Here is a 27,404-nt window from a genome sequence, read left to right as displayed (position 1 = left end):
AGAGAACCTCGGTTTTGATGGAACGACTCGATAAGAATGACGGCGTACTGGATAGTTATTAGTGCTCGTCACGTCGCTTTACTCGTACGAGTGGCAGCACGGTGTGCGGTATTTCGTTAAACGTAGACCCGATGTAAAGTCATTTTTTCCTTGCCTCGGGAAGCCGGTGTGCGTGCGCTACGAAGCACCTACTGGATTTCTCTGCTGGTAGTAATGGTAATTTTATCGGTAGTTGCGAACCCGCCTCGTTTCGCGTGCTTAACGACTTATTAAGTCGCAAGAGGCGTGTTAATCAGACACGGATTTCGATTCTTCCATAGGAAAAAAATGTTTTTGGAACATCTGCGTTTCAGAACGAGAAGAAAGATTTGTTGCTTTAATCGTTGATACAGAACGGCGTACGGATAGCTGAGTGACATTCAAGACTCGAACTCGTTCGGAATCTCGGTAACGTCCGTATCGACCCGCTAACATTCCCATAAATGTCAGGAATTCGTGGCGTAGAAAAGTCAGAGTTATGCACCGGTTCTGTTAGAACCGCGAAACACTCGAGGACGTTGCGAAAGGTCTACTCGTGGCTGCTTATTTATTCGACCAACGAATTCGTCGTGCATAGACTACGCGTATCCAACGCGATTGCTGGTCGGCGGATAAATAACATTATCCGTTAGCGCATAAATAACCTTTCATTAAGTACTCGTCGAAGCTACGTCGAACCGAGAGGTTTCCTCGCGAGTCCTTCCGTCACACGCTGCAAATTATCCGGCTGGATCGTTGTCTCTTTATTTCTTCATCGAATTATCCACAGGTATCGCGCAAGTAAATTTTTCATCCGATCTGGCGACAAGCTAAATACCTACGTACACTGGGGGATCGATAAGGTAATCACCGAAGAAATATCGGAGAATCGATTCGTCTTTGAATTTACGAGGTTCTTGGCGGCGCACGCGTGTGGTCTACGATCGAAGGAGGGAAGCAAGTTGGACGAAAGTGTAAATTTCTGTGAAAAAAGCCGCTCATTGATGAATAGTTTATCGCGTCCCAGAGAGTCCCAGAGAGGGAGAGAGAGAGAGGTAGGGAGAGAACGAGCGAGGACCGTTCCAAGTTCGTGGTCCTCTGACCAACCCCACCATAACGATTCGCTGCACGAGGTATCCCCTTCCACCGACAGGACACAATGGGCCCTACCTAAATATCGGGGGATCATGCTAAACGGCGGTAGATCAAAGGGACCGACAGAATCCAGTGGCGAGCTATCATAATAATTAGGCTCGCTCGCGCCTCTTTGTATCGGGATAGAAAAGCCGACGGGAAGGCCGGAGAGACGAGAAGAAAAAGGACCGGACGGACCGTTGCTCCGGTTCGGTATGCCTTTGCTGCTCCAACTGCACTGCGCTATCTCTTCTCCGTGCCTCTTAGTCCTTCCCGTCTTGGTCTTTGCCAAATCGGAGCCTCCTAAGAGGCTCGCGATTCCCAGTTACGCGTTGATCTTTGATCGTTGTCGCGATTTCCACTCGTCCGCTACGCTCGAAACAACGAGTATATCTCTTACGTAAGTCCACAGGAAAAACCGTAGTATCGGTTTGTATCTTGTTACAGGAATTACGTAAACGTAAGGCTTGTATTACGCTTTGAGAAGCTACGCAACGAAAAAAACGGGTCGATTTCATTGGGTTGTGAGTTAGTTTATCTTTGAGAATGACGGGGTGCGCGAACCCTAAAGCGGTAGAAGTTTGCGAACATTGTTCGCGTATGGAGCAAGATTTGCGGAGCTTTCGCGACCTATGATGTAGTAGCAGTTCGTATACGATATTCGCGGTCAAGGTATGCGGACAATCTCTGCAAATGACTTTTAAAACGCGTTGATCTAACCAAATTTTGCGCTCGAATTCCGTTTCAAAAACTTGCCCATCCGAATGGAAATTAATTTACGAAGACCGAGGCGTTCACTGTGAAACTCCAAAGTCACGCAACTGTGTTCCTAAGATAGAGACGAAAAGAGAAAGAGAGGCAGAGAGAAGAGGAGAGAGACGAAAAATACACAGGTCCTCTCTAGCGAACTGTGAAGCGGTCAAGGGGGCAAAATTCGATCTTCTCTGGCAAGAGGCTTGATGGATATTTTCGTGTCGTGTCGGCTGCTAGTTGTCGACCAGATTGCTACAATTACATGGCGAGTGAATCGATTCTCAGCACCGATCGCGGATAATAGTCTGTATGTAATAGTCGCGAGATACCTTTCTAGACTCGTTCCGGACGAGCGCGGCTCGAAACGACGTTATTCGGTCGACGATTCCTTCCATTCCTCTCCTCCCCCTCGCCCCGCCCCTCCCTGTTTCGACCGACCCTACACGACGATCGTTCCCAATGATTCCGGAAACATGTTCGCCATCGAGCACCGCGGGTGACTTCCGCTTGTCCCGACCGATCATCGTCGATGGCTGAAACCTCGATTTGGATAGACAACGCTACGGAGGAGGAACAAACATCCATAAAAGAAGTAAATACGAGCTGCGATCGTATCGAGCTTCGTCAAGGTCGGCCTTCGTAGAAACGAATTTCTTCCTCGACGATCCCGATTTCTTGCTTCTGTTTTCTTACCAGAGAAAATGTACGCGCGTGTACGTAGATTTTGTTATCGATGGATCAAATGGAACGGGATTGCTCTGCCATTACCGTGATCGACTGTGACAAGCACTTTGTATCGAAGTTGGAGTAATAGCGATAAAGCGATACGTATGTGGTAATAAAGGACGTTTCGCATCGTGGCAACAGTGTCCGTTCACGCGTCGATGAACGAAGCAACATCGGAGAAACTCGGATAAGAATCGGACTATACACGGACGATGCGACGTATAAAGGAAGTAAAGAGGAAAAAAAGAAAGGAAAGAAGAGAGAATGGAGGACGATGGCCAGCGAAAGAAGAACGTGGTCGAACGCGAGTTTGGAAATCGCGCTATTTGGTAAGCGGTGGTCCGCGAGTGGCGGCCGAGCGGAACTTGGATATCGGCAGTCCGGGTGGGATGAAATCACGGTGGGCCTCGTTAGGCGAGCTTTTCGTCGTGGAGGGTCAATCCCACGTTCGCAGTCAACTTGGACGAAGAAAGAAAGAGACAATGAGGAGAAAGGAGAGAGAAGAAAGAGCCGGAAAGGAGGAAAGAGCGCTACGTGCTGCGTGTCGTGGAGGAAGAAGGAGGACGCGAGCCGAGGGAGGGACGAAGTGGCGAAAGAGGAAGAGAAAGAAAGAAGGAAGGAAGGACGAAAGGGCCGGGGTACGTTAAGGCTGGTGGAGCAGCGCCACAGGACGTTAAGTACGTCTCGTAAAAATTCCATCGAAGCAGCGTCATTTTGCCGTGTCTAAGGGGATACGGTTAGGCCTGACCGGGGGTTTGGATAGGCAGGACTAACCCTGAGGCCGCCCATGCAAGACCGACTAGGAACGTCCCATCGGCAGAGGTGGTGCACAAACCGACCAGACGTAGTAGGGGATTCGAACGATCGTGCTCCCTCCTCCGGTCGTGTTCGAGGCGGTCGAGAGCCAAGTGCCTGCCCCTGCAGGAACACCGGCCCGAGATCCCCGTCCCCGTACCATTTCGAGTCACTGGCTTGGCCTGGCCTGATAGCGAGCCACGAAATCCCGTAGCTCGTTTACCATCCACGTATTGACGTTTCGTCCGCGTCTACGGAACCGACGTTCGATATGCTCGCGTCTGACCACCGGATCATCGGACTATTCGGATCGTTGTGTGCTACGAGGCCGTGATAGTGTCGCTATCGATACGTCCGACAGCGTTACGCGCGTGTGAAATACCGTTTCTAGCGACAGGCAACGCTCCGCGTTTGTTTCGGAGCAGACTCGTTTTGGAGTGGACTCGTTTTGAAGCGAACGACAGCAAAGTGTGAACCGTGGACCGAACAAGACGATCGAAAGACACGATGCTCGACTGCGAAGACGGTGGTGCCTGAGTGCCTCGGGATCGGACGAATCTTCGTACGTGTCATTGGATCGCTCCGTTTTCTCGTTCGTGTCCTGGTAATCGTGCGAGAATCGATTGGAAAGGAAGATCGTTTCGACGAGGATCCAAGGATGACAGGTACGCAACGACGGACGGTACGGTGGGAGTCGTAGGAGGTTGCCGTGATGTAAGAGGGACCGTTGAAACGATGACTGAGGACGATCAGCGGGAATTACAATGACGGTGCATCGTTGAAAGCAGAAATTGCGTCGGAAAGTGGAGCGGCGGTCGTGGTTGCCTCGTACGAAAAGCACACGATGACTCGTTGGATCGGAGAGGACCAGCAGCCGGTCTGAACGAGACTCTCGACGACTTGGTCGGAGAATCTAGCGCGAAAATGCGGCCAAGTGCTCGACGAAATTTCAGTGTCGATGGATTTTGAGAAACTCGCGAATGTTGTCGTTTCGCGTATGGGTGTAGCGTGTGAACCGTTGACCGTCGATTGAAACGATCCTGCGATCGTTCGTCTCGTCGGCTCCTTACGTCGTTCCGAAGAATCGGCCGCGCGTCACAAGGATCCGACGATCGTCCGTCAGGGATGTGCACCACGGAAATGACAGAATCGTACACTATGTCGCCGTCGACGACGGTGTCTTCCAGCGCCACGACGCCGGGCTGCCTAGGATCGCCGGCTCACCGACGGACACCTTGCCGAGCTTCTCCCGGCCGAGGCGACGTTCAGGACGACGAGGACGAGATCTCGGTGGGTTGCCCGAGTCCCTTGCCTCTCGTCGTCGTCGCTCCCAGCGCCGACGAGGACGAGAGGTTGTCCCAATCGAGGGAGGAGTACGCGGAGAGACTGAGCCCGCGAAGGAGTTACCCGAGAGATTCCGTGATCGACGACGAGGACAGTTATTCTCGCGGTGGTGATTACAGAATGTCAAACGGAAGAGGCCTGCGCACCCACGAGAGCAGCGGTGGCGATTCCGTGACTACGTTGAGAGACGAGGAAGAGGACGACGAGGACGACGAGGAAGCGAATAGCAGGACTAGCAGTAACGGTGCCTCGGCGGCCGGTGCTGCGGACGATTACTTCAAACCCTTGAAACGGCTAAAAATGGTGCAGATGCAGCACTCGGACGAGGAAGATGACAGGGATCGAGACACGAACGAACGAGGGGTAAAATCTTTCAGCATCCTGGACATTTTATCGCATCGGCCAAAGGCGAAAATCGTACGTCCGTGGGACACGGTCGAGTCGAATCTCAACCACCACCACCACCACCACCACCACCACCGTCATCATCTCCAACAGCAGCAGCAGCAGCAGCAACAGCAGCAGCAGCCTCATCATCAGCATCATCTGCATCATCATCACAACCATTCCACGACGCCGAGGGATCTTTCTTTGATGGGTATGTCCCTGGCGTCTATGTCGGGCTCCATCAGCGAACCACCTCTTAGCAGCTCGTCCTCGTCCGGAAGGAGCTCCGTCTCCGATTCCGGAAGTCCCGATCCACTGGGTCATCATCATCACCATAGTTTGCACCACGGTATGCATCCTGGACTGCATCATCCGGTGTTACAGCAGCAACAACAGCAGCAACAGTTCAAGAGGAAAACGTCTCAGCAACACGGTTCTCAGAGCGGACATCACGGGAAAAGGACAACGGGACAGGGAAGTCCTCTGGACGCGTTGTTCCAAATGACCAGCAAAACGTTCGACGCCGGCGAGCATAGTCAAGGTGAGCATTTTCGTAACAGGCTTCGATTTTCACGCGTTGCGTAAGCTGTCGTCACCGACTAGCACACCAGCTATATCTACCTGTATCGCCACTTGACGGAATTTATTCGGAAAGAGAATCGTTGAACGCGTATCGTGCACGCGGCGAAAATAGGAATTATTACGGAAGCATGATGGAGCAACTGATTACGTGTGTCGTATTTCAGTCGCGATATACGTATCGTCACGATATCCCGGTGTAACCTATGAAACAATGCCTAGCACGATTCATTCGCACATGCAAATTCCGCGTCGAGCCAACGACTCTTAATAGAATCGAATGGACGGTTTCTTTATTAATGGTGGAAGCCCTCTTTTGTGTTCCCATCGTGGCATCATCGATGAATGCGGACCTTAATTTTGATGGATGTTCTCGCCGAACCTCGATAACCGCCGTACGTTCGCTTCTTTCGTTTCTTTCGCCGATACCACCGACGATACTTTGCTATTATTATCGTTTCCTACGACGCGACCAATCGAATCCTCTTCGCCTTGTAACCTACGAATTCGCTCTCTTACCCCCTTCTCATCCGCAAACATTCGCTGTTATCAAAAATATTAATCACCCATGGTCGTCTCGAACGAATGCGCGTTTCGGCACAATGCGTTCGTCCCGGAACCACCGGAACACGGTTGATCTTCGTACAACGCGAATACTCGATCTATTCGTCATCCGTCGTCTGTGACAATGCGCGTGCAATATAAATCCTTCGTATTGTTCTCGTTGGAACGACGAAATATATCCGCTCGTCGAAAGATGGTCGATGCGGGCGGAGCAAGTCTTAGATAATAGACAGAGGAGATTTGTTTGTTTGGCGAGCGAGCGGATATCGAACGATTAGAGCGAATATGTAAGTAGTTTAGACGAAGCCGGTGGAGGCACCGCTTCGTTGGATAGGCTGTTACGGTATTTAGAGACGAGAGAAAAGCGCGCACACGAGCGTCGTCGAGCACATACCAAGTGCTACTTTCCAGAAGCAGGCTTCTGCGAACGCTACTAATATTAGTAGCTGCTCTTACCGTCTGTTGCAAGATGCGTCGTAATTGAACGACGATGACATTTTTCACCGTGGCTTGGATTTTACGCGTTGGCTCGTACTCGAAACGAAACGGTAGTCGATATCGTTGATGTTGGGCTTGTTTCGCGCGTCGATTCCCGGAGACGCGGAAGTATTAATCTCGAGACGACCAGTTGACGGCCACGATTGATAGTACACGAGGGACAGGCTGGACGATGGTACGCATCGTGTGCGAACCTCGTGCACCATTGACGATATCGGACGTTGCGTATTCCGTATCTCGCTAAAGGGAAACGGAATGATCCATGAGTCATCTTGGATCGTTAACCTCGAATAGACGCGGCTAAACCTGGAATTGTACACGTTTGTCTTGCGAGTTGGAACGATTTCCCCATGAATGAGTTTGTTTTGGATCCCCTTTGTCGGCGTAGGTTTAAAGGGGGCGCGAGTATCGACGAAAAACGATGGGTTGTAAAAGTTGTACTCTCGTCCGATCGTCGGAACATCCGATCCAGGCACTCGAGGTCCTAATGGAATTGTAATTTCATCGAAGATGCAATAAACACGAGAGTCTTGCTCCGAAAGAAATATCTTGGGAAATCTACAACGCAAACAGAGAGACTGTGCGGCGTCCTGTGCTGTAATCTTTCTGTAATCCAATTACCTGCAGCAACAAAGCCATCCGACATGGAAGCGTAGATGCGCAAACACGTGCCCTTTTCCCAGCCCTTTTTCGTTTCGGAGACGTCGGATCGTAAAACCCAGTTTTCCGTAACCCAGACCGAGACCTACGGTGCCTCGCAGATTGAACTTGGCATCGTCGGCGGGATTAAAATCGCCGAAACGGACGGAGAAACTCGCAATAATCATCGTAAAATTAAGGGTTTTATGAAACGAAAAATTACGGACGGAAGCCACCCTTTCCGTGGACCTTGAAATCTCTCCGAGTCCCTTCAAACGACCATCCTCGTGATCGTCCATTGTTTGCCATAGCCTCGGCAAATTGTTTTACAACGCCGTTGGCTTGTGTTACGCGTTGCCGCCGTGTTTGCACGAGAAAAGGAAACGATCTTTTTTTTCTCGAAAGCCTGGTCACGTAAACAAGCAACTTGCTATTCGGGGGTGGCCTAAAGCGGATTTCCAACCGCTTCTCCAGAAACTCTTATCGCAGCTGCCACAGGAGAGAACCGATTCTTCCAGATACGTGGCCAAACGTTGCATTGTTTCGTTTCCTTGAAACGCAGCCTACGTATATCTTGCCTCTGTCGGTCACGACGCAGCGTAAGAATACGAGAAACGCGCGTATCGCGATAAACGAGAGCGGTAAGAAGAAGCAAACGGCCGATATCCTTGGAGATTTCAATATTCCTTGACACGTTGGTGGCGCGTTAATGACAAGGAAACGATGCCGCGTCCTTAGACAGCCGGATTGTTCGGGCATCAAGACGTCGTTCATCATTTTCATGCCGCACTTCCGTTCCTCTCGACCAATTACCCCGTGCGTACGGTGGCGGTAGTACCGGTGGCGTAGGAAGAAAAAATTTCACGACGAACGTAGCCCGATATAGTCGGGTTTAAAAGGGAAGAGGAAGAGGAGAGAAAAAAGAGCAACAGAAGAAGAAATAAAAGGGAGAGCCCGTTCCCTGACGAAAGGACAGTTTGGCATTACGTTCGAGGGGCGCGTAAGAGGCACGTATTATCCCATAAGCCGTAAGACGACCAGACGTGGATGGTCGCGCGCACACGGATACCATAGCTCGTTACACGTTTCGGTCGGGGTCTGGCCTCGTTCATCCGTGTGTGTCCCTGGCAGGACCAGTACGTAATTTTAGGCCCACCTATACACCGGCGATCTCTACACGAGTAATTTATTATGTGGCGCGGCGAGAGCATATGTCTCATTTGCATATAGCGTGATACAGAAAACGCGAGCCGGTACTTCCGACGGCGGCGGCGGCGGCGGCGGCGATCGCGGCGGCCAATATGCGAAACATTTCAACAAAGAGACATCGTCGTCGCGTCTTTTACGTCGTATACGATACCACCGCGATCGAGTCGATGCGTTTCGTGGCCCTTATCGATAGCGACGTGAAAAGATTGAAAGGAACGAAAGTTTTCTAAATCTTGGGACTTTTGTATTCGAATTTTTATAATAACTCACAGTCACGAGTTGATGTCGGAGAAGAAGAGAAAGGAATTGCTCCAGAGTCGAATCGTCTGAAATACCGCGCTTCGATCGCTAGTGTCGGTATCGGCACGTAAGAGAATACCGACACCGCGTGAGAAATATGCATCGGCTATGATTGATTCTCGTGAGAAGGTTAATTTATCTAGAAATCTCGTAATCCAACGATGCTTCGATAACGAAGGAATCGCTCTTTAACGAAGATTCGTTGGGAATCGCAGATTTACGCCGCCGGGAGTATGGTGTGGGTTTTATCAATTTTATATTTCGTCCGAAATGCCACTTTTTAACGGCGCGCAAGGGCGTCTTTGGATCGCGCTGGAGGAGAGAAAGGCGGCAAAGTAGAAGGGGAACGGTTCGCCTCGGGCAACGTGGTATAAAAGCCGGTGCGCCTTCGCTTTACGCAATTTATGATACGTTCTTTAAAAGGGCTAACATTAGGCAAAGAGGCAACAGCTACAGGGGCCATTACGAGGTTCCGTGATTGGCCGCACGCGTATTGAAAACTAGCCGAAATTAATCAAACTCGGTCATCTTCCACGACAAATTATTTTATCCGTGTTGTTTAAAAGAAAAACCAACTTATTGATACCGTAGAGAGATCGTGTTTAATACGCGCGCGTACATACAGGTATTTTCCAAAATATCGACGAATATAACGTAATATAAGGTATCTCCGATTTCGCGAAACTACAACCGTACGCACCGCGTCTTGTCGATTTCTCACGTGCCGTACCGGGCTCCCGATGGAATTCGATCATCTCCATTATCCCATAGGCTGGTGGCGAGTCTGCTGGGGGTTTGATCGTCGGCGCGAGATCGTCCGTGGAAGGTTTTTGCGGGTGAACACGACGCGATTCGTCCCCTTCTTTACCCCGTACCACCCGGAATACGCATAAAACGCGTTGTTCACACGAGAGCCGATCGGAGCCAGCGAGCGCGGCAGTCAGGCAGGCCGGTCGAGGTTGCCTTCTCGGAGAGAAGCCCGCTTGCGGTCTCGGGACCAGAATTACAAATGATATCGAATCGAATCGCTCGTAATATTATTCGATACGTGTTCCATTACTGGCGAAGTCTGAGCTTCAGGGATTCAAATTAGATTACCGCCGGGTTAGGTATTCCCGATCGTACGTATCTGCCGCGTCCTGCTACGTTCCACGCGTACCAACGCATCTCTCGATATCCATAGAAATTTATACGTACGTACGTTCCAACGTATTTTCGTAGAGGCGTATGGGTGAGCCATTGGCGCGTGTATGGGATCGAACACATCGACGAAATAAGAGAAGAACCGAAGGAACAGAGAGACGCGGTCAGCGAGGCCCGAGGCCCCTACAACACGGTAGCCTCACGTATCCGCAATTTACTTCTGATTATTATGCTCTCTATACTTACGCGGCGTTCTTATCTCGCCCTCTCTTTCTCTCTCTCTCTCTTCGTCCCCTTCGTTTTCCCTCGATCCAGACGCGTCCTTCCTTTCTCTCTGGCTGTTTGTTGTTCTTCGTCCGTCCCGCGCGGTAAGCTTGGACGCTGCCCTGTACGGGAATCGAGGCAGGTATCGATTTACGACGGTACCCAGTCGTTAGATTCTCGACGATATATGCCCTCGTCATGCTTGGGCCACTCTGTCTGTCCGCTTGGAACCCTCGCTTTCGTTCGTATAGCCCACTTCATGTACCTCGCCTTATCAGCGATCGGCCGAACCGTTTACGCGACTTCGATAAAATTTGCTTTCCGGAACATGAGATGGTCTTCGATTGGAGAAAGAGTCGGGTAAGAGCGACCTTACGTTCTCATCGGCCGCTGTACGGGCCAAGTAGATCGTTGCAGCTGCATTGTCGAAACTACGGGTCAATTATCGGCAACGCTACCGTACGTAAGCTGATTCCGGAAGCTGGGGCTGACTTCTTCCGATAGTATCTCCGGGTACAAAGTATACCCCGGTACGCCTCATTACGTGTCGACAAGCGTTTCTTTCGAATCGATCCGTTTTATTACAAATTATACACGTTGAGGTTGACCGATAGATGAACGAGTGGATGAATTTCTAATAGAAAAATTGTTGAGATATGTATAATTTTCTGTGCTGAACTGGGTTAAATGCGTAGTAGAGATACTTCTATGTGAATATCAGTATGTGTGTGTGCGCAGCGTCTCGAAAACAAAGGAATGTAAATTGTTCAGTCGGTTAACAGTCGGGTATAGAAGAAAGTGCTGAGACGCGTGCAAGTGTGTATCGATGAATATATGAGAAATCGTCCATGAAATAAATATATTATTATTTTAATATTAATCCTCGATATAAATTTAGTGTTCCTATAACATTATTTCGGCTTCGAAGATCCACAATTTTCAACAAAAATATATTGAAACAGGTATAGGTAGAGTGTAATGCCGATTCAGATTCTCACTCTCTCGGTGTTACGATACGATAGAATGTGATAGGGAGCAGGTTCATGCGTTTATAGCAAAGGACATTACCAAAAAGGTTAACCTTGGTGCGTAGCTCTAGCCGAGGGCAACAAGAAACAGCAATAGAGATCTACTTATAGCTATTTTGTTTCTAGACCTTGTAACCCAAAACAACGTTCATATTCGAGGGCGCAATAATACGGACCTTTTCTTGTCTCTAATTTTTTGCTTCACTAAATTCTATTTTCTTCGTAACAGCGGTGTCAGAAGAAAAGATGTAAAGTTTTCCTCGAAGTAATTGCTTCAACGATACAAAATTGCGATATCGAAAAATTTACCTCTCGGTCGTCCGTAGAAGATCACTCTGTACACACGTCGTGCACCTTTCGATTCCTTGCAGAATCTTCGTCATTTTTCGGGCTCAACTCGTAAAGCGTTGACAGAACGTCATACCATTTACATTTCGTCGCTGCTTCCTGTTTATTACCTACCACCTCTCAAGTATCCTTTTACGAGCATCTTCTCGCTATAAAAAAATATATTATTCGCGATAAAATAATAGAATAAAAAAAGAAAGGAGAAAGAAAAAAGAGCAGAAGGGAGAAACTGCGTAAGAGCGGAGTAGTTTTCCTGGATAAAAAGTAGGCGTCGCTGGGAAAGGAAGCAGGCGTTCGCTTTCGTTTAATAAGCGGCGTTAGACCGACGCCGATTCGGCTGGTTTAACGCACAAACGAGGAATCGATCGGCAAATTGTATCTGTCCGTCCGGTGTGCAACGATCCCCGGTCCGGTTTGCGTGTTTTTATCGGTTACCTGCTTCGGCTCGCGCGATCGTTTCGCGTTTTCGTGTTTACCTCAAATTACCGCCCGCCCGGAGTGGATTTTTTCGTTTTCTCGCGCGCGCGTCGTCCGTCGAACGTTGGAAGCGTTCCCTCGTTCGCGGAACACGCATATAACACTCGAGGCGGCTTTTTACCCCGTCTGCTTGACTCGAACGATCTAACGATTTCTACGCGCGACAGCCCGCAAAATCGACCGCACCGCCGTGCATCGTAAACAGGTCGCATCTCGCGCTGGCTCGGATTTTCTCGTTTTTTGCAGCCGAACCCAGTTCGCGGGACAATCGAGCGTAACGACTACGACGGGCTTCTAACCTGCGAGCTGCGTATCGAACAGCGCATCGAACAGCGCGAACAAAAGATACCACGTTGTCGGGTAACGATCGGAGTAGTGTATAACAGGTTTGTCTGGAACCTCGAACGAGGAAACAGCAGCATCGAACCCTCTCGATGAAAACGCGCTCGTGTTGCTCTAGTTTGCGGTGAACGATCGGTCTAGTATTTTGTTAATCGTTTTCCCGATAGCGTTGATAGCGGTAGTAGCGAAATTAGCCACGAAGCAGTAGGATATCCAAGACTCGAAGCTCGAGAAAGATAATCGGCAATAGTAAACAAATTTTCTGGTGTACGATAGCAATGCCGATTCGTAATAGAGTCACGAGAATCGTGTAATACGCAAAGTAACCGCTGTATATGTTATATATTATGGTAGAAACATTTTTACAAGAGATGAAAAATTGTCTGTATCGCGTCTACTCTCCTCCCGTACAACGATCCGATATTACGTGCGATTCTGTAGTTGAAAGAATTTAATTAGTTAGTAGTTCGTTACGTACACCGTACGCTTTGTCTGTTAATCTCGCGATTGTACGATCTTCGTTGTAGAGTCGATGGATGGTTAACCAAGCGGTCTTTCGGTTATCAATTACACGTCAATTAGTCTAGCTCCCCTTTTTCCAGCGCGTCTGTTTACCATCCGCGCGTTCTGATTGGCACGCGTCCGCGTAGCCGCTCGTTGCAACGACAAACGATCATGCTGGTAATTAAGCGAAGCACCGACGTCGCTCTCGCCGCGTAACATAGTCGCGGCTGAAATTATCAGTCATAATAACGGGGCTGACCGTGTCTCGCGATTAACATAGAGCCGGACGAAGCGATGAAAATATTTACGCGGCGTGGACGATTCTATAATTAAACGTGGCACCTACGCGTAGTCGAGCCTATTTATCCTTGGTCCCGTTAGCGCCATTTCACCGATAACGCTTGCGCAATTCCTCAGATTCGACGGGTTAACGTCATGCGACTCTCGGAGGCTCGATCGCGACAAATACGTCGTGGTTTTATTTTCCCAATCGGTACAAGTACCCGTTAGCCGCGTTAAAGGGATACTCGAGTTTCTGGGTCCTGCGAAGGTGAAAGGAAGGAAAGGGTTGTAAGAATAGTGCCGCGCGCTTGTGTGGTCCCTTGCACAGTCTTGCGCAGTCTTAGGTTTCGACTAAGTATACAGAGATATCGACGTATTTTTATGGATCGTGGTTGAAGCTACCTAACGTAAGCTTCTTACGGAGGTATGGTCTTTGGTGCTGTTGCTTCGTGGCGAAGAAAGCCGCTACGCAAAGTTGTCGAAAGCTTTTCAAACCGTCCGAACCGTACGAACGTTTGACAACCCAGGTTACCTCTCGTATAGGCGAAATTTCTACCAAGTTTTTCTATATATTCTCTAAATCTGTCGTTTACGGGAAAAGGAAGGGAATATTGGTAAATTTGAGAAACTGTCAAAGTGAAATTATACGACTGATCGTAGACGAATAGAAATTTGCGAATAGACCATGGAAAGATGGTTGGACGATATCGATGCGATTCTTATGCAACGTTGCTTGTCAAAGCTACATCCACGAGTCTCTTTCTTTTCGCTTCGTTTAGCTAGTCGAAACGCGGTCGAGTGGTGGAGGACCGTGCGATCGGTCCTCGAACCTGTCGTGCGTTTTCTTTTCCAAGCGACTAAGGAGACACGCGTATTAGTCACGTTAAAGGGCCACTCGAGTTTCCGGATCCTCGAGGTTAAATAAGAAGGAAAGAGAGAGGACCGGGGAGAGGTAGAAAGAAAAAGAAGACGGAGGGAAGATAAAAAAGAGGGTGGGTCGTTCGTTTCGAGTTGTTGTGACAGTTTGCCGAACAAACAAAACACCAGCCGCCCACCCCACCCCCTCTTGGGCGAGAAGGAAAGAGAGAGACTCCGGATGCCGGCAGAACTTTTTACTCGACAAGCAGGCACCCCCGCTGCGTTAAGTGACCATTCGGTTTTCGAACAAGTGTGCGCTGTCTTTTCGAAGACACCCGACTCTTCTCATGCGCTCTGACACGCTGATTCTTACAGCCTCTAACCGAAAACGGGAGTCTTGTTGCGCGTTATCTCGCGTTTTTCTTTCACGTCGAGGTCTGCCATCGAGTTACGTAAGTCGAGAAACGTTTTAGAGTGGGAAAATGCTCGTTGACCCAGATACGTTCGTCGTCGTATCGAAAGGACGATCGCAAAACGATTCTCGTTCGTATACTTTCGTAAGATCGGTCGAACGAGACTCGGAAATAAGTGGGTACTTATTTCGAGAAACATCGTAGAACAAGAACGAAAGAATTGGAGGATACGCGAGTGAACAGCGTGGAGGGTACTCCTTTGCTTCGCCTTTTTCTGCATCTTGGCTTGGTATATATTTTTCTTTCGCAGAGCCGCGTAAAAAGGGATAAAGAAACACATGGTGCGGAAATCTTGGGGCGGCAATAAGCAAGTAAAATCGTGGCACCAGGCGCAATTGCCGCGGACAGATGGCACGGTAGCTGAGAAATAACGGCGGTTTCGATTCATTTCGTGTATACATACACGGTCGGCGGGTGCTGTCCGCTCTAATCGAGGCAAGCAGAGTATACGCAGCAGCGAGTGCGACCTATTAATGCACGCAAGAAGGCTGCGATCGACTCAGCTGGAAATTATGACGCTGTCGCGGTTCGTGCAACTTCGTATTACAGGGTAACTGTCGTGCTAGCCAAATGACCGGGTACGAAGTTGTAATAAAACGTCACGGCCGGTCAAATTGGACGTAAAGCGATGTTAATGATATCATTTTAGCCGGAGGGAAAGGGTGAAGCTCCCGCACGTACGGAAACTCGGTGTGTCCCTCGTTGAAAATTAAAAGAATTTCCTTCTTACCCTCTTGTATCGAGGACTCCTTAAATTTCGTTTTAAACGTTTCGATTGTTGGGACGGGTGCACGAACTTTCAACATCCTGCGATGTCTCCACCGAGAAACGTACAATTACGCGACATTCTTCCGTCGATTGCTTACGTTATCTGCTTCTGAAATACGTACGACGCGTACGATCCTTCGTATTTCTGTTTCCTTTCGAAAGCAATAAATTACGATTCAATTACATATTTCTGTCATACCTCGGAGTCTTCGTGGCTCGACGTTATTTAACGCTACGGTGCATCGTCGTCCAACACATTTTCGAGAAAATTTGTTGGAATCTACCATCGCCGGGGGACTGCTACCGAGCGAAAGCCGAATCTCCTTCAAATTCCGGAGGAACGTGATTCACCGGTGCGTTATGTTTGAGCAATTTCATTAGGGGAAAGGGTAGCGGGGAGAGGAGCGAGGGGCGAAGGGCGAGGGAAGGGGGCCGCGTAATCTCGGTGCGTTCCTCCGGACAAGATTTCCTCCGATAACTCAGCGAAATTAGCGGGGAAGCGGTGTGCAAGTTGGACGCTATTGCGGCCGAATAATTCTCAATTAGTCGGCGGAGATCGCGACTCGCTAAGTCGTATTTATGCCAGTCGTTGGATGCTCGTCCAGCCCCGGCCGCCTTCGGCTTTATATTACGCCGTGCCGGGAGATTTATGCGATCGATCCGTCTCAGTTTGCTCGTGGATCCCCGCGTCCAATAATCACTCCGACCCGTTTCCCCGCCGTCTACCGTCCCTCGTGTAGTTGCCTGCTTCTCAGTCGTCTCGCACGTCGTGGCTCGGCCGCAAAACTGCGAGACGCGTGCCCGAGGAAAATCGCTCCCGTGGCGACGCGACGACACGATCCGCGCTGAGGGATTTCGTGGCGTGCGGTAGGGGTGGGGGACGATCATCGACGACCCTCCAACAACGACAAATAGAAATAAATTTCACACGGATCACGCGACGAACGACGTTTCGATTCGCCCGATTTTTATTGAGCTCTCGCCGGCTTTATTGCCTGTTTTCGCCGGTTGATCCTGCCCATTCGTTTCCTTGAGTCGTCTCGGTGGAAGTTGTCGGGCGAGAGAGTCGAGGACGCGGGCTTGTACGAAGGAATAAAGCGGCGAAATAAAGCACCGCGTAATTTCGTTTTATTCTTCGAACTCGCAAGGTGATACCTCTGCTTACGCGCGCACGTCCTACCACCCTCGCGCGCTCCATGTTGAAAGAAATTCTGCGCGTCTTGTACGCAGACAAGGCCACGCGTCGAAGCGAACGTGGAATGGGCAGCGTGTAAATCTTTTCACGTGGCGAACGAACACTCGTATTCCTCTCGGTGCACCGAGGTCGTTTGATCGCTCTATCGACGCACGACGCACGACGCGCCTGTGCACGCGTCGAATGTAAAATTGGAATTTAATACGGCCATCGTCCGGAATCGTCGGCTCTGTCCGATATCGCGGCTCCGTTGTCCTTCGCCGGGGAGAAAGAGAGGCGGCGGAGATTCGCGCCGAGCCGCGAACGAAGAAGCGAGCGAGGAAGGACGAACGTTGCGAAGGCTTCTATAATAGGTTTTACGGCCCGGGGACGACGGGGCAACCACCGTTGAAATTGATTTTCGCGTGTCACGTATTTTTCGACAGGGGCGAGAGCTGATTGTCAGAGATGGCGAGATGCTGCCCGCAGCAGCGGCTCCTTTTTGCCTCTCTGCTTCGTGTGGTGCGCTCTCTCTGGGCCGTCGGGCTGGTAGCCGTGCAGCGTGTACGAACGAAAAAGCCGGTCCGGCTGCCGGGGAACACCGCAGAACGGCGACGAACACCGAGCTGAAACGGAAAGAGCGTAAAGGGAGATGGAAAAGAGAAGAGTTGGAAACGGCTGCGAAACGCGGCGAGCGGACACGAACTGAGACGAAAAGAGGAAAAAGGGCGGAAGGGAGGGAGGGAGAAAGGGAGGAAGAGAAAGAACGACGTAGAATAGAGCCATAAAAGCCTTTTAGAAGACTCGCGTCGAACCACCGCGTGCTCGTTCGCGCTCGTCTGTGCTCGCCTGTGCTCGCCGGGCCCTTCTTCGTTGTTTCGAATTCGAGACTTCCGTTCGAGAACCTTCCTCGTCCCCGTTCGCCGTTGATGTTCCGATGCTTGTTAGATAGCCCGTCCGAACAGACGGTCCGAGGGGCAACGAGAGGCGAGACGCGACAGAATGAAGACGTGAAGCGGTCGTGAAATTGGCCACCGAACGCATCGATTTCGAGGAAACCATCCTTTCGGCTCAAATACGCCTATTCTAATGTAATTAGGCCCCCGGTGAATTGGCGTTGCTTCGTGCTTCTCCTTTTTTCCTCTCCTTTTTTCCTCTCCCTTTTTCTCTCCTTTCTTCTCTCCTTTCTTCTCTCCTTTCTTCTCCTTTTTCCTCCATTCTCTCCTGCCCCTTCCTCTTGCTTCCTTTCCTCCCACTCCCCTCTCAGACCGCTACTCTCCTCTCACGTTTTCTTCATTCTGTTTCTTCCCCTACCTTTTTCTACCTTCTGTTTCTCGTTTTATTTTCGTTTCGCATGCAAATCGCACGGCACTCGGCGGACGTTCGCGGTGCGCCTTCCACGAAACTTTACGGTCGTGCTAATTCCTCACCGTGCGGAGGTGCTAAGTGAAACAAAACCCAGGGTCGCCTCGAATCGCCAAAGAAACGCGGTTTTTTTTCGCCTGCGTATCGACCAACGGCGTATGCAAACGATCCTATCTCGACCGGGATCGAACGACTTCCGGCCCGGCCGTAATTTCGGCTGCACGGCAACGAGACCGCCAAGATCTACGGCGTATTAGCGTCTATTGTTGATTCTTCGATGCCGTGCGCTTCGCAATCGCTTACTTTTTATCAACGGATAGCGAAAGAAAAGAAATGGGTGGCGGTACTCTCGTTCCCTTCCTCGATCCACTCCCTAGACTGTTTAGCGAAACGAGGTTGCTCCTGTATAATTAACCGTTGCGCTTATCAGAAATTCATCGTACAGGCCTTCTTATAATTCGCTATTTCCTTGGAAAGTTCCGTGCAATGAAAACGGCAGGCGTATTAACCGAATCTCATGAATAATACACGCTATTTCACACTCGCGACCAAGCTTAACCTTTTTAAATAGTAGCTATCTTGGACAAGTTGTTCGTCGCTCGAGATATAATTCACGAGGCAAACGATGTCACAGCGTCGCCGCAAAGGCGATAGACGCGCCGCTGTAAATCGCGTAAATAGAATGTCGTCGTCTGAAAGCACGTGTCCGGTCGAGCTGGACGCAATTTCGTCGCAATTTTACTTCGTTGGACGCGTTCGAGTTCCACTGAGAAGCTCTTTCCTTGCGTGAAAACCAATTACGTTTATCGATACGCGCGTTTCTTTATGCCTGTAACGCGGTGTTATTTATCATGCTCGTAGCTAGGCAGCAACGACTCGTAGCTCGTGCTCCAAACTATAAAGTATGCCTCTTGAACGTCTGAATCTTGCGCGCGTTTTTTCGCGCCACAACGATATTTCTACATTCTCAGCCACGAAATTGCATTTCCTCTTGGAAACAAAAGTGCACTCTCGGACGACTATCGCGGTGGATGGTGGTAGTGGCATCGATCGACGCAACGTACTGGCAGAAATCCCCGACGCGTTCAAACTTTCGTCCATGTAATCGATAACGGGTGTATCGTTACCGACTCTCGTTAAATCAATTTTTCCTCTGATTCTACTTTGAACGATCGTGGTCGGACGTTTCTCGCGTCGTACGTATCCCAAAGTCTGTACTCCTCTTCATCGAAAGTTACGTAAGACACGACAAATTCGCGTGTTTACCCCGAGCAATGTCCAAAGTGTCGACCATTAAGCTTCTCACGACGGTATACCGTTGGTCGCGTTCGATAGAGGAAAAAAGTATATTTACGCGTTATACCTGTCGCACATAGCGTAGAATTACGCAGAGTATCTTCGGTGTGGGCGAAAAGAGCGAGGGATCACCTCGGAGAGCGTGGCGGTGGAGATATGGAAACACGCGGCGAGACGACCACGTTGACGAAGAAGCGGCGAGACACGCGGAAATAAGACGACGAGCGTGGAGGCTAATCGATCCCGGAGTCATTAGCGCATTAGACGCGATAGCCTTGCTCGATACGCGAGCCCAGAACGGCCATGTTTGCTCTGGATTAATGTCCCACAGACACGAACGTCGGGCGTTTCGCATTCTTTAATTGGACAGTCCGGGAACCGAGTACGTCGGCCACGGCGAATATTCGCACAGCGAAACCGCCAGGGGAAACCGCGAGAAGAACCGCGAGGAGAGCGGTTGGTCGTCTAATCGCGAAATCTCACCGGGCGATTTTTAAGACGTCGCCGGAGAAGCCAAGTGGCCGAGCCGGTAATGCCTCTTCGCGATCGTTTCAATTGATTTCGCTCGTTCGTGAAAACGTGCCAGCCAACCAGCCAGCCAACCAGCCGCGGTGATTAACGAGGCTTCGCTCCGTTACTTTCACCGGTGATTCGTTACTTTTTTGGCAGATTCCTGGAATTCGCGATTCTTCGCGATTTACTCGAGTAGACGCGTGGCCCGTTTATTGTTTGAACAGTTTCCTCCGTAATATTAAATAAATGGACAGGCAAAAGCTCGTTGCGTTATTTCGCATCGATCGAATCTAATCCTTGCGTATCCGTAGACGGGAAATATCGCGTATATTCACGAGGCAGTTTCATTTTTACGACTCTATAGACCAAACGTAGGTGTAGCGTGTTCGTTAAGAAGCGACGTTGGTGTAAATATTGGTCGTACGAGCGAAATTGAAATCGTAAGATATCTCGTTGGTGGACGCAAAGGGGTTAAAGACGGGCAAGCAGCGGCATAACGGTCTGGCCGGTTAATCGACGATTCTCTTATTCCGGTGGTTATAACGCCACACTGGTAGCCGAGCTATTTGTACATTATGCTTACATTAACCAGTCTACTTACCTCGATCTTATGGACAAACGATCGAGCGACCCCGGCTCGTCCGAAGCGTGGCTGAAATAAATAACGAACACCTACTTGCTAAAGTCTCGTGTCTTACACGAGCATTGTACACGAGTATGTATGCACCGGATCGTGTTCGGTATAGAAGCACACGGCTATAGCAGGCCGAGGAGACGTTCGAGAGCGGAGTATTACGCGGAGTTTTCCATCCGGTGGCTTTATAATGTTGCAATTAATAATAAAAAGGCCGGGGAAAAAAAAAGTCAGGCATGCTCGACTACCGGCCAACTATTAACAGTAATGAATCGTCGTATTAACGATAATCGCGTGTATCGCGATTAAAATTAATCGGAGTAATTATTGCGCGCGGGTTTATGGCCGATCCGCGGGATGATTTATTCGCCGCGGGGCATACGCGGATAATGAATAATCGGTATTTCACGTAAAGGGCAAATCAAATGCAATTAAATCGCGGCGAATCTCGCGGCTGTCGTTGGACACGTTGCGAACAATAACAGACCCGGCGAGGAGAGCAGAGCTACCGCTTGCCCGGTGGCTTGTAATTTGAGGTCGTTAAGACCGGTGAAAATTTTTAACGATCGCGAGCAAAAAACTGGGCGATACTGGTGCAACGTCGAATCGTCGGGTTGCAACCGTTATCGACGTTTCTGTCATCCACGGTCAGCAGGCCTCACGACGGAAAGCAGCAAACAGGTTGCAGCAGGGAATATTAAATTTCGCGCGACGAGACACGGTCTGATAAATGGCCTGCTGAAAAGTCACGACGCTGATCGACTCCGTGTACTGAAAAGTAGAGAAAGGTGACGATGTCAGGAGCATTTTTTCCCCTCTAAGCTTACCTCGCTATTTACGACCATCTATGCGATCTTTTTGCCATAAACGATTTCATAGACGCGAGTCGTTCGTCTCGAAGGAAGTTAGTACGGTTTATATAATCGCGTAATCGGCCAGCGGAATGGAGAAACTTGCAAAAAGCGCGGTCGTTCAGCTATGAAAAATACGTCGGACCGTAAACCGACGTTGGATGATCGGTATCGCGAGATAGCAGCTAGTCAAATCGATGGAGACTCGTTAACGCGCCGATGAAATGAAGCGAGAAACGAAAGGAGCGATGGAAGCAGCGAAATCCTTGCCGGTACGGCGAAGAGAGAACGAAACTCCGACGGTCTAGAACTCCGTCGTTTCGAGCACGAGTAAAATTCGAGCGCGCATTAGGACGCGGATACTGTTACATGATTGAACTAGAGCAAGGTTTCCCCTGCGGGGGTTAACGAGTGTTAGCTGTTGCCACATTATAACGAGATATCGAACGAACCGCGCGCGCGGTATCGCGTTTCACCCTTAAAGAGCGGATATTGCAGGAGATACTGCGTGGGGTGGGTTTAGTGGAGGCGGGCCGGAAGGGGTAGAGAGAAGGTAACAGAAGACAAGGAAAATGTTGGTAGCAACCTTCGGTAGCCGCCGACACTCGAGCATCGTCGAGGTGCACGGAGCAGGGTGCACACGCGATCCTCATTACGCGGATATGCCGTGTCGTGATCGTTACCCCACGCAGCCGATATTATGTTTTCATATCGGGTAATAGCGGCGATAACGCGGTCAAATGGTTTCGCGAGCCGATTTCACGATTCGCTTCCGATACGTCACGCTTCGGGGAGAAAGGAGCGTCGTCGCGTTCGTTTGGCGTTAAAAAGACGCTCGTTTGTTCGAATACGAACAATCGCGATAAGAAACCACTGACAAGAAGAAAGTTGACAGCTGCTTTTTAATTAAGAGAGAGAGAGAGAGAGAGAGGGGGGGACGGTATTTCCTCGAGGGCGAAGACAAATTTTTACGATACGAGTATGACGAATCACGAAAGCCAAATGGCGGAAGAAAATTTAGAAAATTTCTTTCGCGATGTTCGTCGATCGACCGTTTAAAAACGCGAGCTTTTTTTTACCAACGTGCTGATACGAACGACGTAAAAGCCAAGTCAAGTTTAGAATAGGAAAGGAGAAAGTGTGATAAAAACGATCATAAACTAACGATTTAAAAAACCATCGACTCGCAGGAATGAGAAGCGTGAAGCGAAGCTCGTTGGTCGGTATCCGTAGGTAGGGCTCGCTCGTATCGATTCGTCGACAGTGACAATGACAATGTCGCTCGCGTGGAAAACAAACGATCCAGCCCCGAGCCCGGTAGGGCTGGAAGATCGGAGGCGTACCGCGAAAATGAGCTTCTGGCCGAGAGCACGGAGGGTTGTGAATAACGCCGGCGTTGTCGCGTTAGTAGCAGCGAATGTCAGCGAAATAGGCTACGCCGTGTCTCGTTCTATCGCGTTCGTCGCGTCGCCTCGATCCCGAAAATCCGCGCGGCACCAAGGACGAAGGCGTTACCGGGCGATTCGAGGGACGAGGAGGGAAGACACGAGGCACGTCGAAGGGAGAACGCGCAGAGGTGACGATGGCGGCGACAAGGGGTTGGTAGCGATGTCGTCGCGGGGAAATCGGCCGGAAAATGGGAAATCCAGCGGCCTGGTGACAAATGGTTGATCGCCAGCGGGGTGAAGGTTGGCTTTTGGCGCGTACCGAGCGACAGACGAGTCGAGTCGGGGAATGGGGAAAGGAGCGGCCAAAGAGAGGGAAAGAGGGAGGCACGTCGTTCCGGGGTGAATACGCCGCGGTCATTGGGCGATAGCGCGGCTAACGCGAACGAGCAGAAAGCCTTTACACGATTCTACTCGCTTTTCTGAAAAATTTCTTCGCCGTTTCTTTCGTTTCTATTTTGCTCTTCTTTCATCATCGGTCATTTGTATCGCGTACGAGCCGAGTGAATGGAAGAGCAAATATTTGGATTGTTTTAAAAAGACGATCGTGGTTTTCCTTTTTAAACGAGAGTTATCGCGCAAGAGCAAACATTTGAACTTTGTATTTGCCAGCCATTGAATATTTTATCTTTGACTTTTCCGAGACAATGATCGGCTAAATAAAGAGTCGCGCGGAAAGTTTGCAATAAGGTTGAAACGAAGATTACGTTTTCTATGGATAATGAGATCGTACAATGTTGAAAAGAGGGCATAGTTGTCTGTTTTCATTGTAAATACATAACCCGAAGTTGTGGCAAAACGCGAACAAGGCCGATCGGTGTTATGCATTCGGTGGCAATGAAGGTTGTGTTATATCCTCGCACTTTTCCACGGAACGAAAGGGAATACACGAAAGATCGACGTGTGTACACGAGTTTTTCTCTACACAAGAGATGTGGTAAAAACCCTCGGAAATAGTTGTGTATAGCTTTTTCGCGGCGTAGGTACTACGTATCGACGGTATCTTCTCTATGCGCGCAACTATTCTTGAACGTCGCTCGTCACGTGTTCGGTGCATAGCGCGAAAAGTTCATGGCGTACGACGCGACATTAAAATTAATTTCGTGTTTCGCTACGACGTTCAACTTCGATAACCTTTTGTAATACGATCAGCTTGGCCCATATTATTACCACTTACGCTCGCGAAATGCTTGAACTATTCGACGAATTTCAAACGCGCGTTGCATCCACCGCAAACCTCTCCACGATCGTACCACACTCGCCATATCCTCGCAGTAAAAAAGAATCAGGTTTACACGCTGCACGTTAACCGATCCTCTCGATATCCAATAGCCATCTCGAGCGATAACCTCTTTGTACGGGAGGTTGGTCGAATGCTCGAGGAAAATGTATCGACATAGCTGAGATTTTATTAAGCGAACTCTGCCGGTGGGGGCTCATAAATCGGTCCATTTATTTCACGCGGGCAAGGCTATTGTGTTACATCGCTGGAAAAACCACTTTTCGGGACGCTTCTATACGGGACTCGATGGTCGCGAGGAATAAACGTCGCTCCTCTCCTCTTCCGATCATCCCGATAGGTTCGAGCGAAAATGCCGCTGGCCGTTTCCTGTTTTCTCGAAGAAACCCTCCGTGAACGTCGAGAGCGATACCGCGCGGCGATAAAACGGGAAATTGCTGAATTCCTGTGGAATAATTAAATGGCGCCCTTGGGCGTTTAAAACGCTTGTTTGTACCGTTATCTGGAATCTTCTGGGGAGGAAGTTTTTTCTCCCCCTCCCCTCCGCCCTTCTTTAGCCTTCATTTTTTCCCTCTTCTTCCCTTTCTTTTTACGGCTAGTATTTCGTTGTCCTTGCAACATCTCCCAAAGCGCAAATTGAAATCTACGTACGGTACGTCGGGAGACTCGGGCGGCGATACAACGAGGCGAACGATATCGTTTGAAACTGAGAAACAACGCGCGACTGGAAACACGGTAAAACGGAAAATTACTAAATTCCTGGAAGATAATTAAACTTCGCTGTGACGGGACGCCGCGACCGTATCTCCACTGGTTCGCGCGTCGACCAAAACGGTTCTACGCGTTTAAAGAAGTACGTACATTGTGCGCGATCATTTTTTCGTCCGTACGCTCTTTCGTTCGCACAGAGTCGAAGAAGCGTTTTCTCCGAGAGATGCAAAGAGATGCGTTCTTACCATAGAAAGGTTAGCGAAACGATCCCCGACTCGCGGATATCGTCGAAGAGAAATATTTTCCTAACTTTCCCCGCTGTTAGTTAGTTTCCTCCGTGTCTATCGAGATTCGTTGCACAGAGTCGGTAAAACGGAAAATTGTCGGGTTCTCTGAGAGAATAATTAAACGACACCCTCGCCGATACATCGCACCCTTCGTTCCAGCGAGAGTATTCAGCCGGCTTTTCGAATTTACTGTGCCGCTCTCGTGGATCTTACGGCCGTTACGAATCGGTTACACCTTTCAGCGCGAAACGATTAACGTCGCAACCCCGGTGAAACACGGTGGTTGGTGCTTCTCGCGGCTGGATACAGGGGTTGGAAGCGGAGAGCCGGATAAATAGCGAACGACACCGTGGATCGGAGGGGATGCTCGAGGAAACCGACTAAAAGGGAGATCGCGAGAGGGGACCAGACAGAGACAATGTGGCGGATAATCGCGCGAAACGATTTGCTCTTTTCACGGCCGATTAAGCCCGCTCAATCTGTTGGTCGAGCGAGAAAACGACTAGGGCGGATAGACTGTGAAATAATAGAACGAATCGAGGCTCGATTCGCGTCATCGGCGTCATCGGCGTCATCGATACCTTGAACTCGAGCCTTGGCTTTTTCACAAAAATCCAACTGTTTTTGCGTTGTTTCGTTTATAATCCGTTAATTCCAACTACTTACGTCGAAGCAAGCGACAAATAGAAACGCGCCGAGCACGACGGAGCAGAGTTTGGTTCGAGAGGTTTGTACCTAACTGGTGGCATAACGGATTTCACGTTAGCGAGCTTTAATGCTCTGCGAAACGCGCCTTTTACATAAGCGGTTAAACATTGCGGCGTTGGTAAGACGCCGTACACGGACTTTCCATTGTTAAGCGCGCAACGTATCCTGGTTTTCCTTGACAGACGTAGCACGTAATACGTTCTCGAAAGGACGTTTCTATCGAAAAGTGGGAACGCTAGTTTCGATTTGGAATTTTCGAGTACCCCGAGGAAATTGTTAGTTGGAACACGTCCCGATGACAGATTAGCGATCGCTCGAAAGCTGTTTCGGTACCAGGAGCGGCCATTTTCGTGCTTCGACCGATAAGCAGAAGTGTCTCGGGGACGAACCAGGCCTCTGCTTCGAATCACGAGCAGATAGCCGCGCGGGCGGCTTGTTTGATGACTTATCTCGGCCTCTGGTCTACGGCTGTTGCTCCGTGAGCTTGAACATGGTGCCATGCCGCTAGCCTGTTCGCCGCGGGCGACCTCCATTCATGCGTCCAATTTAGACGTCAATGATGCAAATAAAGCATCGGGTTCCTTAATCGATCATCGCACCGATCCCAAAGTATTCGTTCCCTTCCGTTCCCTTCGCACATGGTGCATCTTTTCTATCTTGCCACCGTTTGCGTTTTTTCTTCTCCTCTCCGAGATAAGTATCAGGTCGGTTAATAATTTGAAAGAGTTAACGTCAGAAATTTTACACAAAGATAAAGAAGGATAAAACAGAGAGGAAAAGGAATTACATAGAGCCAGCATCGACTATGACGGTTAACAGGTTTGCCGTGTATACGCGTGGAAATCGAGTTGACCATTCGTTCAACGACTCGTACGCGACGGACGAATTAAAAGCCAACGAAATTTTGAAAGAAACTCTCGTAATAATCGACGGCATAATCGTTCGATAGGATACGATTGAATCGGCCTTGAAGTTTCGAATTGGCTCGATTTTTCGATCGTCCGTTAGACCTTTCGTTCGATAGATCAGTCGTCGCAGCATTCGTATACCTTCTGTTCCATTTTCCAGCGATATCCGTGGCTGCGTTTACGCGTTAAACGAGGTTGTACGGAGCAAAAGTCGTCGAAGGTGGCGCGGTTCTCGTGTGGCAACGATCGAAGCGTGCATCGACGAGCGTTATCCGCGAGAACGGGGACAAACGCGAGAGAAAAGAGGAGCGAGAAAGACGGTGATGCGGTGGGACACGCGAGTATCGTTAGTCGAGGCGCGGTAATTAGGAACGAGCAAAGTCGGGGAAAAGCAGCGGGAGCCGCGTTGCATCGTAATTCACGCGGGGGACAAGAAAATCTTTTATCACCGCGTCGCCGGTGTCATCGGTCCGCGACGCGACCAGCGTGTTAGCCGCGCTCCAATCCTCTTGCAGTCATTACTTAATTACTCGTGCCGCTTTATGAATACTCGCGCGCCGGACGTTATCGTTGGTAGGGAACGTCACGGAAAAGAAAAACGTCCTGGCGGAACATGACTGAAGAAAAAGCCAGACGAATCGGCAAACGTCCGTTACCACGCTCGACACGCGTTTTTACTTGCTGCAATTAGCATTTTCGTTCGTAATTGGACGATTAAGGGCCAGAGTTTCGCTAATAAACCCCCATTTGAAACCGCTTGAATCTGAAAGCTCAAATTTGAATTTAAATGTGAATTTAGATTTGAATTTTACGCCGGTGAAGTGCTTCATAACCGAGAA

General features: G+C 49.7%; 1 protein-coding gene across 1 annotated transcript in view; it reads left to right on the top strand.

The window, feature by feature from the left end:
• The first annotated feature begins 1,818 nt into the window (after positions 1–1,818).
• Positions 1,819–27,404, top strand: part of LOC139987890 (uncharacterized) — a 45,137-nt gene continuing 19,551 nt past the window's right edge. Inside the window, exon 1 of the mRNA XM_072004677.1 lies at positions 1,819–5,698. Within this exon, the coding sequence (XP_071860778.1) occupies positions 4,552–5,698 (1,147 nt within the window). The 5' untranslated portion in view covers positions 1,819–4,551. The remainder of the gene's footprint in view (positions 5,699–27,404) is intronic.

The sequence above is a fragment of the Bombus fervidus genome, chromosome 6, assembly GCF_041682495.2.
Source record: "Bombus fervidus isolate BK054 chromosome 6, iyBomFerv1, whole genome shotgun sequence".
NCBI classification, from domain to species: domain Eukaryota; kingdom Metazoa; phylum Arthropoda; class Insecta; order Hymenoptera; family Apidae; genus Bombus; species Bombus fervidus.
Note: the sequence above shows the minus strand (reverse complement) of the source record. Positions and strands in the feature narration are given on the sequence as shown.